The sequence below is a fragment of the Nothoprocta perdicaria genome, unplaced genomic scaffold (genome assembly GCF_003342845.1).
Source record: "Nothoprocta perdicaria isolate Ctin4 unplaced genomic scaffold, notPer1 scaffold_193, whole genome shotgun sequence".
Taxonomy (NCBI): Eukaryota; Metazoa; Chordata; class Aves; order Tinamiformes; family Tinamidae; genus Nothoprocta; species Nothoprocta perdicaria.
In genome coordinates this window covers 999,071-1,016,985 of record NW_020455127.1, presented here as the reverse complement: position 1 = coordinate 1,016,985, position 17,915 = coordinate 999,071, and the positions used below count along the sequence as shown (strand labels likewise).

General features: G+C 46.7%; 1 protein-coding gene across 1 annotated transcript; it reads right to left on the bottom strand.

The window, feature by feature from the left end:
* Window positions 1-1,560: 1,560 nt before the first annotated feature.
* On the bottom strand, window positions 1,561-12,387 carry DRD3 (dopamine receptor D3). Its single transcript, XM_026037217.1, has 6 exons — window positions 12,106-12,387; window positions 6,310-6,422; window positions 4,816-4,958; window positions 3,811-4,007; window positions 2,612-2,957; window positions 1,561-1,757 (listed from the first exon to the last, which is right to left on the bottom strand). The coding sequence occupies exons 1-6, from the start codon at window positions 12,385-12,387 to the stop codon at window positions 1,561-1,563; spliced, it is 1,278 nt and encodes a 425-aa protein (XP_025893002.1).
* Window positions 12,388-17,915: the final 5,528 nt, after the last annotated feature.

Below are 17,915 nucleotides of genomic sequence, written 5' to 3'. Positions count from 1 at the left end.
CCACAGGCCTGCTTCAGCAGAGCAGACAAACTAATCGACCATATTTTCAGACTATATCTGTGGGAGTTGTTTACAGCAGGCATTGATTTCTTTCCTAGCTGTGCTTCTGCTTGGAAAATCACTTCCCTTCTTTTGTCTTCCTTAGCAAAATGAAAGTAATAGTAATGACCTCTTGTGGGAGTCCGGGGGGATGATCATTTCATACAGGGAAAGTGTTAAGAGCAATACAAGTGAGGAAAGACTCCTGGAAGTGCTAGCAGGGTTTGTTGCAAAGGGAGCAAAGTTTCTGATTACAAACATGTTTATTGGATTAACACAGTTACAATGCAGTACTGAGGGCAGGTCTCCAGGTAAACAATACATGCTGCTCACTAGTGTCTTCTCCTTGAAACATAAACAAGTTAAAAAAAGAAGCTGGAAGTTCTGYCATGTGTTTCAGAGCAAGAGGACAATGTTTTTGCCTTGCATTGACAAAGAAGGAGGAAACACACATCAGATGGAGGAGCTGTGGCACAGATGAAGGCAGAAACAGAATATGCACTTACGTCCAAAGCTGTCAAAGAAGTGCAGTGAACAGCACAGCAAAGCCTAGTCTTGGGAGTGACACCTGGAGCCTCTGATAAGTCACTCTAGATTCTGTACAGTGAGGGGAAAAACGAGAGATGTGTCAAGACTGCACCAGAACAGGTTGCTCTAAGCAAGGAGAGGAGCTTCAGACTGCCCTGAGTCAGGTCAGCGCAGCACAGCAGAGATGAGATCAACTTACAGGATATGAAAGGACTAGCCGGGTATTTTCATCCAGGAACTATGGAGATGGCTCTGTAAGGTATTTCTGAGGGAAGAAAAAGAGAGCATGGATGGACTCTGTTTGTCCAGCTGTTCTAAGCCAGGACTTACGAGCATCCTGTGTGCTGAGGGTGGCAGTGGGTGTATTGGCAAGGAAGAGTCATGAGTCCATCAGCTCCCCTTCAACTGTGTGCTGTAATGACACATATGGTACTGGTAAGASAGAGCAAATCCTTTCCTAGCAGCACTCTTGACAACTTTTGTTATTTAGTGGTCCCAACAGACAACTGCATGTATGGCAGTTAAGCAGTGGCCAACATGCTACTGCTCCTTGGGTTAGGAAAAGAGACACCGTCCCTATGTCAGAGTGCTGCACATCCCATGCTGTCTCACCTGCGAGTGCAAGGTACCCAAGGGATGGTTGCCACYGCTCTACCTGCAAGGAACAACAAAATACCTGCTGGCAGCACAGGAGAGCGTTTGGCTTGCAATGTGAGAAAACTTCCTCAGGTGCTGAAGCTGTCCTGGTTGTATGGACAGACTTTTCTAAAAAGAAAGCAGGAGCTCTGAGACTCAGAAGGTGAAGACAGTTGTGCAGGCAGGCTGTGTTCTTGCCCTTGGTCTGAAGTGACCGCGCTGTGCCAACCTCTGCTACTCACTGCTCCGCACTCAGAAGAAGGGGAGGGCTTCCTTCAAAGTGCAGGAGCCCACTGTGAATAGTAGCCCAGCGCAGACATGGAGGCTAAGCACAGCAGCTCAGTGACAGCTCTATGATCAGCAGCAGAGGATCTTGAGGAAGGCTCTGCGGAAGTCGGTGTTGAAGGTTGTGTAGATGATGGGGTTGAGGGCGCTGTTCACGTAGCCAAGCCAGGTGCTGGCACTGTAGAGCGCTGGGGGCACGTGGCAGGAAGGGCAGTGGGCGTTCAGGATGTGGATCAAGAAGAACGGCAGCCAGCAGACTATGAATGCTCCTAATTTTGAAGAGGATAGAAAACAATCCGTGACTTTACTGAATTTACCACTTGGAAAAAAAGACCCCTGCCTGTGCCCTCTTCCTCCATCCTCTTGCTACTTCTGTGCAGCCTGCTGTGCACCCACTTGCACTTGGTGAACATTGTGGATGGAGATTGCTCCCGAGGTAGAGGGACTTTACCAGAGCACAGGGTCAGTTATGTCAGTTAATGGAGCCTCAGGAAGGCCTGAAGTGTGACCTGGTGATAGACAGCAGCAAGTGACCCCAGCTTAGGAGGAAAGACGACTGCCTTCCTAGCCTTTTTAGTAAATTATGACAAGGGCTGCAATACTGCTCGCTATAATTGAGTTAATTAAGGGGAGCAGTGTGTCTGGTGACCATGGCAGGTGACTGGGCTCTGGGCTTCTGGGTTCACCATCCAGCTCTACAACCTAGTTCCTCTGCTGCCCCATGCCTCAGTTTCCCCTCCGGAACTGTAGTTAAGAGCTAGTGCATGTGCATGTGTGGAAACTTAGACAGTTCCAAGCTTATAGCAATACACAGCTAACTAGAATACCAGAGAAAAAGAGAAACAAACAGAGGTGTTGGTGGCTGCTACCTCCGAGGTCTTGTGGACCACTGATTTAAAACAAGAGAGTAATAACCTGTAGCAGAGTAAAACACTGATGTACTTGGTTCTCAGTATTTGTCAGTGCTACCCTAGGTTACTAAAACGTCTCATCCTTGTTCCATGTGAGTTTGTGGAACAGTGACAGCTGAAGTCTGGCTTTTCGTGTTAGGAGAGATGCCTGCACTTGCAAATCCCGAAGCATCACCCCTTGCACCCCATGAGAAAGAGCAGTTCTAACTCACCCAGGACGATAGTGAGCATCTGGGTGGCCTTTCTCTCCCGAATCTGGATGAGCCGGGGTGACTGGGGCGCTGGCCTCAAAGAGCTCATGGTTTTGCCATCACTGAGTGTCCGCACCTCCAGCCCTGGCTTCCTGCTCTTCCTCCTCTCTTTCAGCCCACTGTGCTGGGTAGTCCCTGGTGCCCGGGTGAGGGCTGCCTCTTGGCAGAAGCTGCAGTACCGCTGCAGGCTGAGGAGTGCCAGCAACTTCCTTGTGGCAGATGTCTCCTGCCCGGGGCATTTGAATGGGAGACGAGGTGAAAAGGTGCCTTGGCATCTGTTGGACAATGTCTTTCTTTCCAGGTGTTCCTGAAAAAAAGGATGCCATAGAGCAAAGGGGAACTGTGCAAGGCATTTGCTAGGGCAGAGAATAAACAGGGTAGTTTTAAGAGTTATCCGTTGCCCCATTTATCTCTTAGGTGCTAACACTACCCACTGGAGATGGTGAAAAATGCAGGGATTGGGACTAATGTTGATTTATGAGAAAGGTAAATCAGAACCTGAAAACTCCCTGTCTTATCTTTGCAAGGAGAAGCATCAAGACAACAAGAGCTGAAACTATTGCTCTGCTAATCTTTCTTTTCTGTTTTGTGTTGGCCACAGGTGGTCCTTGTTCTCCTCAACATCATCACTCTTTTTAATGCAGCTTCACTGTGAAAAAATGGGTAAAACAAATGGGATTACAGATATGTGTGTCCAGGGGATCCCTTTCAGCCCATCTGTGACATTGGGAAATGGGTGTAATATATCATCTGGAAAAGTCAGCAGAGGAAATGCTCCCTTGCATCATGACCATTTGACCTCTTAAATCATTGAGATTAAGAGATTTTTATTAATAACCTAGGATCTTTGAAACTCTTAGAATGAAACTTTACATAGCAAAAAAATCAATAAATGAAGAATTTGGCCAAACTTCTTCAAGGCCACAAAAGCACAACTCTGAAGAAACATTGATGTAGCCTGCCCTTTTCCCAGTGACCTGCTTCTAGAGTGCAGACACACATGCGATACCTTCTAGAGGACTGGAAGAGAAGTTAACTGGAGCTTCTGCATTCAAAAATCAAGATGCTCTACCCACCCCATTCTGTGCTTTGACCCTCCAAGGAGGTAAGATATGCCCTGTCCTTTCTGACAGACCCTAATGMGCTCATGAGGGTCTTACTTTGTGCGTGTAAGACAGCCTGGTGCTGGTGCTGTGGCTGCCCTGCCGAGTGAGGTTTCGCTTCCTTTGTCTTTGTCTTAGCACGAGGTAAATCCGGACATAGAGCAGCAGGGTCACCACGAAGGGAAGGTAGAAGGACACCAATGAGGAGTAGATGATGAAAACAGGGTTGGATATGGAACAAACACTGGGATCCCCTGGGGAGGAGAAGAGAGAGAGATAGGAGTGACTGAGCAGCTTTGAGGTGTTCAAGGAGGCTCTGGTGTTTCAAGGCAAGCCAAAGGGCAGCTGCAGACAAAGGCAGTCCAAGGAGCACAAGCATCTCCTATCTCAGCTGTGGCAAACTATGCTGTGGCCTGCCCACTCACCCAATTGATGCTTGAAATGGACTCTAGCTAGGGTCATAACCCAACATCTGCTTGTTCTTCTGGCCAACAGCGCTGTCTGATTTCTACCCCTATTCTTTCTTTGAAATCCACCCTGCTGAGCTCTGATCCACAGATTAGGTGAGGAAGCACATAGCAAATCAGATGCAGAGCAGAATTCTCACAAGCAGCACCAAAAGTATGCAATCTCTGCTGTTTAGAAATGTGGCTTGCTTGGTGCATTGCCCATCGGGCTTAAAATTTTGTATCTGGACATGCAAGATTAATGTCAGCAATTCTGATGTGTGTTGGAGGTGCTGTATGCTTGGAGATTTCTCTGTGTACAGAGTAATCATATTGTGGGGATTTCTAGACCAGGATACTTCAAAGGGCAGTGAGTGGCTAGTAAAATAGGCAGGTCTATCCCAAAGCAATAGCCAATACCTGTCTAAACAAATGGCAAGTTTATAGAGGAGCACATCTTTAGCACTGGAGAGTTCCATCTCCCTTCACAGGGTATTTTTCAGTTCCATGGAATTTTCTGTATCTTGGAAAAATGGCAGGACCCATGTTAAATAACCTGACCATGCATAGGGCACCTCCATTTCCAACCCTTCCTTGTTCTGGATGTCACTGTTACCTGTAGTGTTGAAGCCAAAAAGGAGAGGGCATGACACTGCGAACGCCAGCATCCAAACTACCACAATCATGAGAGAGACCCTCCTGCAGGAGCTCTGCCCAGTGTTGTACTGGTACTGAACTGGTCTCACCACTGCAGTGTATCTGTGGACCAAACCGAGCCCAGAGAAAGGAGAGGTGAGAATGGAGGGGAAGAAGAAGAAGAAGAAAAGGATGAGGTTTTGAAAGGGAGAAGCGAAAGCCACATAACAAGCGATGGTGGAAGAAGTGAAGAGAGAGAAGAGGAAAGGATAACAGCAGGAGATCAAATGATGAGATCAGCAATTCATGGAAAAAAAAGGCAGTGGAAAGGAGGAAAAGAGCAGAGAAAATCAGTTAATCAATGAACAGCATGGGGAAAAACAGTTTGAAGAACTGCTGATATTGTAAAGATATATGATTTAGCATACCAATTGAATCTAGAAATCCTGTAAAACTCTACCTCAAGGCCCAAAGGTTATAACTATCCTTCTGGGAAAGAGCAGTCCCTGGAGCAAACATAGCCTGCTGCTCTCTCTGTCTCAGTTGCCCTCCTTTCCGCTGGTGGCCAGAAGACTGATTTCCTGTGGGGATGTCACCAGTKTCCTCACCAGCTGCGCTGCATCAGAGGCCGCAGCTCAGTAAGCCCATGATCAGAAAGGCACRCGAAGGCTAGGCCTGAGGACAGCCGAGGGGCAGCTCCCAGCAGACAGGGCCTAGTTAAATGGGGAAAAGACTCCCCTGGAGAAACACTGGACCAGGCCCTTAGCAAAAGTTGCTTTGCACAGTTGCCCTTGACCTGTGTATTATAACGATGTAACATGCAATTTTTTTCCTTCTCCCACTACCCCTGCTAGCAGAAAGTCAAAGTCCTTGAAGGACCACAAGTGCCAAGGTCTTGTCTTGATAGGTAGGGATGTCTTCTTATTCTACAGCATTCTTTGTTGCCCAGCATCTGTCTAATTTTATAATATTTATTAAAAAAACAAGGCAAGACTAAGGTCATAACCCAATATCGGCCTGCTCTTCTGGCCAACAGCACTGTCCCATTTCTAGTCCCATCTTTTCTCAGGGAACCATCCTGAGTAGTATGCCTCTATTATAGACCACTCCCCGTGCAAACATAGAAAGTTTATTAAAACTTCATGAAAGAGATCTTCAGAAGTTGAAACTCTCCCTGAGAGTCAAGGGGAATTAGAGGACCATCTCTGGTTTTCACCTTCAGAAAGCATATGGATGTGGCTGACTGGTGAGCTTTTTCACTCTGACCCTTTCCTAAGCGCAAAGACCTTATTACACAGGATGGGCCGAGTCATAGTAACAGCAGTAGTAGCAGCAATAGCCATGCAGGAATATTTATGTTCCTAGAGACACTAAGAGGTTGCCTGTGTGCACCCCWTTTCCTTATCCTTTCTGTGGTTGGGTGCAGTGCCCACCCCACCTCTATACCATTCCTGCTTTTCCTGCTGGCTCTTACCTGTCAATGCTGATAGCACAGAGGTTTAAAATGCTGGCTGTGCACATCATTACATCCATGGTGACAAAGATATCACAGCAGATACGGCTGAAAGTCCAGACTCCTCCAGTCACCTGCACCAGCAATTACAAAATTGTCAGCCTTGTTTTGCACRGAGTACTAATATATTACATATAATGTTCTCCTCCAAGCACCTCACTAGCTAGACAAATACTTAGAGTGTATTCAAATTCACTGTGATGTGCCATGGGGAACTAAGAAACCTATTTTGTGCTCATTATCACATAGAAGCTCAGAAAATATTATTTACTCTTGAAAACGATGGCAAGTAAAGAAAAAAGAAGCATCTCTCCCTTTAAGACCTAGCATGACAAATTGAATTAAATATTTTATTATTTTATATGTTGTTCATTTAAGGATTATATCAGAAAAATCTAAAGGCCAGAAGTGTTTTTCAGCTTAACTGTTGGAGCTGTTTTGTGAGCAATGATCTGGAAAAGTACTGCAAATTTTATGCATATATGTATGAAATACAGAACTGAGACCTAAGACTGCTCCGGAATGTCATTTGGACTCTTATCTCAGTTACAGATTATGATGGTTATATCGGAATGAGAACTCACAAGCTATTCAGACGAAGGGCTTTGGTTTGCTACCACCTCTAGATTTTGTTCTGCTTATTTCAAATTAGTAGTCTTGAAATGTGTGATTCAGAAATCTCAGCTGTGGCCAGTATTTGTGACAGAGAAACACATTTTTGCCCCAGCCATCAAGTTCTTGACAATGACCTTGTCAATGGAAAAAAAGGATGCCCCTAGCACTGAGTGGCATTGCTGTGGATGTGTCAGTCCTCCTAGAGGCTGAGATGACAACCTATCTGGTTGTTGTATATGGTCTGCCTGAGTACCTCTTCTGTACAGGAGATAATAAACCCCTTAGACGAGTAGAGCAAATGATCTGACTAATGCACTGTTTGGAAAAGGGAGAACTGGGGGAAAGAGAAGGAGGTGAGGAAATACTTGCTTTGAGAGASTGGTTTTGCCTGTCTTGTGCAGGAGGTCTGGATTTTATCCTTCAAACTCTGCAGAACTTGCACATTCAGCAGGGAATCTATCATCGGAAAAGGACACTAGCTTGCAGTGTCTCTACTAACATTTCAACTAGATCTTGAGTACAGCATCCACTTTTGGGCCATCCAGACTTCAATAAGCCACAGCAAGTCCATTGGACAGACACCAAGAGAGTCCTGAGGACTGGAGTACTTGTGCTGTGAGGACAGGCTGAGAGATGGGACTTGTTTAGCCTGGAGAAAAGGTGGCTTTTGGGGCACCTAATAGCAACCTCCCAGGACCTATGGGGAGGTTTCCAAGAAGACGGTGACAGTTTCTTCTCAGCACGGTGTGGTGGGAGGACAATGGACAACAGATGAAAATGAAAACACAGAAGTGTATACTGGATATAAAGAAAACTTTCCGAGGACAGTGACAGGGAGGAGCTGGATGCCCAGTGAGGCTGTGCAAGCTCCATCCTTGGAGGTCTTCCAGACCCAACTGGATTAACCCTTGAGCAGCCCAGTCTGACCTCAGTGGATCCCACTTCCAGCAGGAGGTTGGACCAGAGACCTCCTGAGGTCCCTTCCTACCTGAGGTATCCTATGAATAAGCACCAATTCTTTACTTGGCTGGCCTCAGGGGCCCCTCAGGACCATGAAAAGCTGTTACAGGCATTAGAAGTGAAACAGCTTCTAGTAAGTTGTTTCCCCTAGAGTGGGTAGGTGACAGCCTGTTCCTCCTCTATTCCCCCTCTGCCCAAGCTACGCTACTTACCTGGTCCCTTAGTTTAGATCACTTGTGTTACCTAATACAAGAGCTGGATCCCCAAAGGCCCACAAAACTATATCAGACTGGAGATGGGGCTACAACTGAGCTTTGCTTCTAAGGCTTGCCAATTCTGTGGCAGGTGTCGCTGCCTAGAAAGGATGAGCAGAGAGACACAGCTCTGATGCACTTACATAAGTGAAGAAAAATCACTCTCTGCACASGTTCTTTTCAGAGTTCTTTAATGAATAATCCTGAAAAAATGAAATGTTTCTCTGCCAGGATTCCCACACATGGGCAAGGAAACCTGCTGAGGTGAGTTGTGTCTTTAGGAAGGTTCCCTGTTGGACCCAGCTGCCGTGGAAAATATTGTGTTAGATGTCAGGTACTGAATGAAGCAGGCTTCCATGAGACCTCCTTGATACTGAGTGTTTGCAGAAGAGTGCATGGGAGAGCAATGGCAATGCACTTGCAAAATGCAGTATGGAATCATGCTTTCATCTTGACTGCTCTGATACTTTTTTCCTAATGGAAATAAAAAGATCCCTGAGAGCTTTTTTTGCACGATTAGGTGGCCTGGAGTGTGCGCAAATTGAAGGCTATCATCTTCTCCAAAATCAGGGACCTTGATAGCTAAGTTCTGTTTAGTTTTTAAAGAAATCCCAAACGATTTTTGATTTAGTTGCAGATTTTGAGGTCCCCTTGCCATCTGAAAGTTGCCCCCCAAAATTATGAGTGCTGAAAATCTTTGCAATGGGATGGAAAAAGGGTGGTGGTGGTGGTGGTGGTTTGCAGACTGTGTCAGAATCCAACGCTGTGTGAGCTTTTGTCATCTGTGGAGTGTGAAGAGTWTTTCTCCAGGAGCTGTGCCAGGCACTTGCATGGAAGTCAACTGTCTCTGACCAGCTGATGTGAAAGCAGTTGAGTGGGGGAGTTTCCAAAATCTTCAGTGCAGTCAAACACTGAGCCCAAAGAGACGCTCTGGGAATAACAGCCATTAAAACTGAAAAAAAGGTGTTGGTGAGGATGGTTCTGAAGTGAACCCTTTCAGGATGACACATTCAAACCACACCATCTGCACACTAAGCCATAGCTTGTACTAAAAGGATGCTTGACAGATCAAAGCATTAGATTTAAAATCCATCCTCATTTCCACCAATCAGAACATCTAAAATGGGGAATAGCTCTGCTGAAGTCAATGAAGTAGTTAACACTTACCTGTGGGGCATGAGAATTCAGAATTTGTTCCAGAAGGCTTGAAGGCTTTTTTTTTTCGTTCTTTTTTTTTTTTTTTTTTTTTTTTTTTTTTGTTTTTTTTTTTTTTTTTCGGTTCTATTCCTGCTCTTTCTTCTCTTGCTCTGTGCTGCTGATCTTTGTTGCAGAAGCTAGAACTTGTCAGTGTGCATTCCTGATTTTCATATGCTGGCAGGATATCTATTCTTTATCCCTCTCCTACCTTTTATTCAGCAATCACAAAGCACATCACAAGTATTAATTGAATGAATCCTCACAACTGCCTGGGAGAGGTGRATGGTCATACATTATTCTTCACTTGTACAGCTGATAAAACCAAAGTAGACAGATGAGCTGATACAATCTCTCATTACCRCACGCTGTGCACACCGCAGAACAGGGAATAGAGTCCAGGATGAAATCCTGGTGCTAYCAAAGACAATGGTAAAGCTCCCTATAGACTATTCATGTCAGGCTCACACCTCATCATCTTTCTTGATGACCAGTCTGCTTTATCCACCAGATTTCAGTACTGTTATATTTAGCTTTCCAACACTTTAGGAAATCTTCCAATTAAAATAAAGTGCATTCATAAACTGGTGTAAATTAGTCTTCTGAACCCTTAAAAATAAACAGAAGAACCCCTGTAAATCGTAACTCTACAGGGTTAACACACTGAGGTGTCCATGGGTAGGAATGAATAAAATATGAACAGAAAATTGCATCAGGTGATGGCAGGCACAAAGTAGCTGTGCATCTGAGCATGTTCGTGTAAGAAAACCTTCCTTTTKGGGGAGTGCTGTTAGTTTCCTGAATCTGTCAAATCACTGCTTACAYGGCCTCTGTGGGCTTCAGCAGTTGTGTCAGCCACAGCATCAGAGGTCAGCGAATAGCTGGGCAAGAAGAACTGGTACAGCGCACAGTACCCACTGACCCTGACAGATGGTGCTGATAGCAGCGTGAGCCAGAAACTCCATTAGTTGCAGATCAGGATTTTGAGATTTTAAAACATTCCTGTGATTGATCTACCACAGCCTTTCCAAAAGGCCCCCTAGAAAGAGACAATCCTATCCGGCATGACTAGTAACAAGAAAAATTTCATGGAGCAGGTCTGGACCATAGATAACTGCTCTAAAATCTAAGTGTAAAGCACCTAAAGTTCACATGTGACATTCAAATCTTAAGGTATCCATCTACCTCTAGCTTCTCCTAAATAATGACCCAATTTCAGCTGTCTGAGTTGGCAAGCATTCAGCAGAGAAGTAGGTATTGTACAAGATATGAATGTTTTATTGGGAATTTCTATGTCTATATCATACCAAAGCATAATGCCACTTTCTCTTCATCTGTAGCATGTTAGCAAACGCTAAATGACTTTGGGGAGTTTTTGTTGTTGTTTGTTTGTTTRTTTAAACCTGAGTATTGCTACAGCCCTAATGTCTGGAAGTCTTAGATTGAGAGATRTGGTTCTTCTCCCTTGTCTGGGTGAATCAGCCATCTCTTGGACCAGCCACTCTAATTCTCCTTCAGAAATGGAAATGAATCTTGGATCTTTCTCCTAACACAACTATGCTCGCAAACTGTGCCTGTGATACTCTATGGAGGCAGAGCCTGCTCTACAGATGTGCCTCAGTTTCACCATCTTCACGGTGTTACGTCTTTTTCAATGCAAAGCATATTGGTATTTTATTAATGTTTGAAAGATACTTGAGGGGATGGAATATTCTTGTATGAGCAGTCTGAAATAAAATTTGAATTTATATGTGTCAGTTGCTATCAAAATCCCTAGCCTTATTCTGTATTTAGGGGATGGGATTGTGTCTTGCTTTTATACGCTATGCCTATTACACGCCTTGCTTTTTATCATTCTTTCCTTCTTTGCATCTCCATGACCCCCAGTGCCCTTACTCATAATGCTTACAGACAGGGCTGGCCCCTAACTTGTCTTAATTGCAGCGTCCTTGAGAGTCTGCAATGAACACAGGCAAGAAGAGCCCCTTGGATTAACATTAGCGAAATGCCTGTGCTCAGTACCAAACCTTAGCATTGTGTTAGCTCTTCAAYGTAGTCTGGTACCAGAGGAGGGCTGTCCACCTGTCCCCCTGCTACCTCATCAGATCCCTTTGCCTGTGCACAACAAGCCTGGCATTTACTGGTATTGCCCTACGTTGTTCTACTTCCTACTGATACGCAGCACAGTCCATAGGCATGTGGCAAAATGCCTCTCTGCTCCTGCTCKGCGTTGAAGGAACGAGGTCAGCCAAAGGTGGGCAGCTGTCAGCAGAATATTTAACCTACTCTTCAGCCCAGTTTTCCTCTTATATAAAGAGCATGAAGCTTCAAAGAGGTCACAGCTCGGAGGCTTCTCCTGTCTCTGTTAGCATGAGAATGGGGTGCTAGGGCTCAGCTGCAAGCTTAAGGCTGATAGACATGTACTCTGATTTTCTACCCCTTTACTTGAATTAGTGTAAAAACAGTGATGATAAAAGATAAAAAAATGTCATCTATAGCGTACCTTCATGGTTTTACATTAGTAAAAATGTTTTCTCTGAGACTGCCTTCAGTAATTCAGACTTTTACTGCAATACATGAAGAATTTGGATCCCATCTTTGCTGCCCTCTCTTTGAGAGTATTGTTCATGCTGGGCATAGTCACTCCAGGACATTTTTACACCAGCCCAATGTTCAAAGATCAGGGAAGAATAAGAGCCCGAGGGACCCCCAATCTTTTCTGAGACGTACTCACCTCCAGGTACACCACCCATGGCATCACCAACGTAGCCAGAAGCAAGTCTGCCACCGCCAGGCTCACCACGAGGTAGTTTGTTGTGGTTTGCAAGGTGCGCTCTCTGAGAACTGCCAAGCAGACCAGCACGTTCCCAAAGATGATGGCCAAAATCAGGATGCAGTAGCAGAGGGCATAGTAGGCATGTGAGCGCGGCAGGTCGTGCTCTGTAGCGTTATCGGCCTCACAGGGGACAGAGTCAGTGGCGTTAAGACGATGGCTGACTCTTGTGAAGAGTGCCATGGGGACGCCGCTGTAAAAAGAAAGGAAGGACTGAAGAGCTGGAGAACAGCACCACTTGTACCAAACATATGCTGTCCATGCTTCATTTGTGACACTGCTACACGGGGGACTTCATTCTGCAGGCTCAGTGGCAGAGCTTTTGTTTAAAGTCTTGTTTAGTCTCTTTTGTTTCTCATCTAATCTAAGCCAAGATAGGAAGGAAAGGTTTCATCTCTGCACTTGTGTCKCAAGGCTGCATCTTACCAACCAATGCAGCTGTACAGAAAGTGGCAACTGTTTTAACCTGCATCAGCATCGCACCCATCTGCTGGTGAGCAGTGCAGACCASAGTTCATAGCACTCAAGAAGATCCAACCATGAGCTAGTGCTTGGCCACATGCTCGGAGCTGGTAGCTTTTCTTCTGGGGAGCATCCTCCCTTCTTCCTCACCAGAAATCTCTTTAATAGCTGCATCTGATCAAGAGCTCGGCAGCCTGGCAGAGAGGCTGCACCTGCAATTCTCAAGTAGCCTCTCGAACCCCGGCTGCCTTGCAGTAAGCACCACCTCCTGAATTACTCTTTTCCTGCAGTATGTTCCCGTCCCAGGCCTTCTGTTCAAATGTTGCTGAGTTTCAGCCCTGCCTAGCTTGCCAAAGCTTGATTTTCAGTGCAGCCTGCATTTTCTCTGTACTGTGCTCCGGGTTTTCCATGCCTGGCCAGAAGATATGCTTCCTGTGATGAAGAGCAGATCAACTTGTCATTTGGCATGAAATAATAGAAGGAGCTACATTCAGGGTATTATACACTTTTTTTTTTTCTCTTACAACATTCATCTGATTGCCCTCAGGAACCTGCCCATTCTCCACTTAGAGAGAGGATTGCTTTTTCCAAGTTCATGAAAACTGCTGTCTCACAAYTGTTCGGTAACATTTAATCCCATTTATCAGATTTTCCTTCTCTGCCAGTGCTCCTACCACTTAGTTCACCATCRATATGACAGGCACTAAAGGCAAGTGTGGCATGTGGCAATGCTGACAGCATAAATGTTTAAGTCCTTTTCCCATCTTAGCCCGTGAGGAGCAGCATGTGTGATGCATGCACTCCTGATAYAGCAGCTGTGTAACGGGTATCCATTGCATATATGCATCGTTAAAACCCACCTCGCTTGCCACTGCTGCCTTGCAGTGCTGATGTGAGAGGCCAAGGACTGAATGAGTCCCAAGCTGAACTTTCCTCTATCCCATGATCACAGATCCCTCTGGACAGGGATGAGACAGTCTCCTATGGCATGTGTTTCATCTGAAGTGTCTGTGCCTGCCTCTCCTTCTCTCTCTCTGTGTCTCTCTTGCCTGCCCTCCCCCCAAAACATTAACCCTTCCACGGATGTTGAAGACCTTCTCATAGTGTGGACACGAYGGACTGGTCCAGGGTTCCTCTTTCCTATAGTGGTTCTGCTTCAGCCACACAGAGATGCAGCCTGTTTTACAGTGACCCTCGCATCAGCACAGCCCTGCTCTGGGAAATCTTTCTTCTCTGGGGCCATGAAGGCTATCTCAGTAGCATCAGAAGAAAAGCTACACGAAGCTGCTTCTTGTCTGGTGATAAGCAAAGCCATGATGGTGAATGAATGAAGAAACATGCACAACGTAACCAAAAGGCTTAAGGTACTGCATCACACTGTTTGTTTTTCTTCTGTCACCTCTTACTCCTCACACCTGAAAGTGCTATTTTAGACTCTCAGTGGGACCTTGCCCACTGGCTCCCCATGCATAGCCCCACCAGGTCCCCGTCCCCTGCTCTCCTCCTCCTCATGCTCTGCTAGGGGTTGAGGTAGCACAGGGGGAGCACAGGAGCAGTGGGTAGCACAGCTGGACGGGAGAGGACCGGGGTATCTGTGTGCAGGSATAGTGGGATACCAGGGCACTCAGCAACTCGTGTCCTGGCACAGCAGGAGAGCAAGGCAGCGGTGCTGCCGCACCAGGCTCAGGAGAAGCGGGTGCGGGAGGCCATGCAGGGTGCGGGCGCGGGTCGGGGCGCGGGCGTTGGGTCCGTGGGGGCAGGGGGCCAGCGCAGGGCCGGCGGCCGGGCTGAGGGGCGAGGTAGCCGCGGGGCTGAGCGCGGCGCTGGGCACTTACCCGCCGCGCGGGGCTGGCTGCCCCGCGGCTTCGCTGCCCTCGCCGCTCCGCGCCGCTCCGCTCCAGCCGCTGCCTCCCGGCGCGGCGGGGCGGCCCCGGCGGCTCCCTCCTCCCCGCCGCCCGCCCCCGGCCCCGCCCGGCCCACACCCGCTTCGGGTCCGGGTCCCGGTGCCGACCGCTCCGGGCACCGGTGCCGGGCCGGGCCACGGCGTGGTGCCGCCGGCCGGGCTCCCGCCAGCGCCGCGGGGCCCCTCTGGAAAAGGCAACTGGCAGAAATCCCTGGAGTTTGTTGGAGGGAAAATAAGAGAAAGAGAGAAAAAAACAAAGCAGTTGAGGAGGCGGCAGCTGCGCTCTGGCCTCTGCCCAGGTGCGCCCTGTCCGGCAGCACCCATCTCCCAGCAGAGCTCCCAGGGTGCCCGCGTCGCGGGAAGGGGTCGGCAGGGCGCTCCGGGAGCCCTGCACGCAGGTTGTGTGGGGTGAGGAGATCAGCCTCAGTGCTCCAAGGGAAGGAACTTGTTGGTTCAAAATACAATCAAATGAGGCAGATTTTCGAAAAAGAGAAAAGGAGAGAATAAAAGACAAGAGAAAAGAATACTTCAGTAAAATTCTTGAAGCCTAACATGCAAGAAGACTGGAAACACCGGAGAAGGCTAAGAAAGAGTGTGATCCTAGGGATCCAGGAGCACTGCCCATACTCACGGTGATGGGCTTTGTTGTGCCAAGGTTCTCAGAGCAGGGGCAGGAGCATCATGAGATGTGGGCTTCCCCATGTCAGATCTCTGAATGCTGCTTCCCTCTGGGAGCCTGGTCCCTGGGATGCTAGTGTTCCCTGGAGGGATCTGCAAGATATAAGCAGTCCCATGGGATCTCCATCACCAGAGTGGTGGCCACACGTTCCAAGCAGGTCATCATCATGGTGTGGGACTCAAAGCCCTAAAGTTCATGTGGTAGGAGGTCAAAGAGAGAAATTACCCTGAACAGTAGGATTTATATAAATATATATATATATATATTTCTCTTTAGAAAGTATTTACCTTGACAAATACACCATGGATCTGGCTACACAGATCTTCTTTCCTGGCTGGAGATACCCAAGATGCTCTTTGTAGGTCAGGGCAGTAGGAACTGCGGGGCTCATCTCCATTAGATGTAAGAAGGGTGAGAAAACCAACATTAGACTGGCTGGGAGAGATGGAAAGATGAAGTCCCCATATAGGATATGATGCCATGAGAAGTGACTAATAAAGCACCAATGCTTCTATCTGTGAATCCAATCAAGGCTGTGTCTTCCCTGAGACAGTTCAGTGACTGGTACTGGATACATGGGATGAGTCAGTCCCTAGAGGTGACACTCTCACCCATGTCCTTGGAGGAAGGTTTAGCTGTCAGGCTGCAGAATGAATGACTCCAGAAAGGCTTTGCCATCCTCTTCACACCTTGGGAACATTTTCGCTRCCTTAAAGTTACTGTGTTGGTACTATATGTGCCCAACTGAACTTCAGCTGCCATCCTGTATGGCTCACTTGCAGGAAAAAACCCTTTATAACAGGACACGGAGTAGTTRAGAAAGGGGAGAGCTTTTGAAGTGTGTTTCTTTTTCTAATTATTTTTATCCTTTGTCTCAATATTGATCTGAGAAAAAAACAACCCAGCTGCAATTGCAGCTGCTGTATTTAGACTCATACCCACTGGCATTCCCTGCCCACTTCTTYGCAAGAGCTGCTCTCTTGCCGGCACCTCGTCTGATTTTCCTGAGACTGGGAGCTCTTTGGGGTAGGGACCTAACAATTCTCCTGTATTTGCTGTGAGGCAGGAAGTCATGTGGAGAAGGATAATAATCCATGTGATCATTTAATTTAAATTAGATTGTACCACATGCAGAGGCAAAGCTGAAATAAAATTACATAGGCAATTTTGATTGTTGTATTTTTCAAATTAATAACTTTTTTGAAACCATGTTTAGTGCAATGCCTCTCTGATTAATTCATCTCCTTCCCCCTGACCCACATGCAGGTACATGGCACCTACTGATACCAGAGTTTTGTCCCTTGGCTATGACATGGTATCACTAGAGTGCATAAGAGACAGGACAGCAGGACATGTGCCATACCAGCAGGTTTCACTGGTACATGCTGGCAGTGAAAGACTGGCCGTGCTTCTGGATCTGGCTCCATTACAGTCTTCCTGTCCCCATGTGCAGCAAGGTGGGAAAGGGGGTCATTTCTCAACCTGATCCTCTGCCTCAGATCATAGTTTTTCATAAATTTTTGTTCTTCCTCCCAATTTTCCCCTTGTTCATCAGATTGCATGTTTCTCAGTGCTAAGTCTGTCTGGTACATTTGTGCACTCTCCTTCSCTTATATCTCTTTCCCTAGCCCATCCTAGAGATGATTCCTACAGTTTCTAGCCACAGTCTCAATGTCCTACTCAGTTCCCACATCTCAGACATTTTGATCCAGGCCATTGCTCCTTCCCCACCAGTGCTCCATGCTCTCCTCCTTGCAGATGGTACTTTATGTACAGCTTCCTACACACATCACTGGGCAGAGAAGGTCTTTCCTCACCTGCTCTGTGAGCCAGTGCACTCCCCTGACTATGAACACTGTTGAAATACTTTGCATTCCTGGAGGACTGCAAGACCTGACCTGGTTAAGTCCTGAGCAACCTGCTCTAAACTCATGGCTGAACATGCCTTGAGTGGGAGGTTGAACTAGGGTCCTCCTGAGGTCTCTYCCCATCCATATGATCTTATGGTCCTTTGGGCAATGGAGATAACATAACTGAAGCTTTCCTGACCAGCACAAAATGGCAAAATATTTAAATTCCCAATGATCCTTAAGACAATAGACGTAGTAGCTACTCATTGCTCATCATTTTAAACTGGTTAACAAAGTTCCTTGCATTTACAGTGGCAGCCAAAGCGCAACTCAGACTACTTTGCAGTAACACATCAGTTTTCAGACACAGCGCGGGCTCCTTGGAGGCATGACGGAAACCACAACAGCTTGCATGAGATATGAATCACAGGAGACTCAAATCCCACCAATATTCATTATATTCCTGCCCATTTTCCCYTTGTTCCCTATTTCGGCAGCCTTGAAAGAGATGGTGCATCCTGAAATATGTATAGCATGGAGCAAAGCGAGTCAATCTGGTAGGGAATATTTCTCATGTAAATTGCCTCTGCATCCAATTTTATACAGCAAAATAATGTTAAAATGAAGGTAGGTGGTAATATAATAACTTCCTTTCTCAACTGGTGGTTAAGTATTATGCTGAGCATTTTAAGCCCAACTCCTTCTTCCACCTCGCTTTGGGAATAAGCTAGGGTGGAAGAACTCTCCGGCTGCTCACCAGTACATGAGTGTGGAGAGCTCGGATGGGCAGATCAGGGCACCACTGCTGCAACAGAGC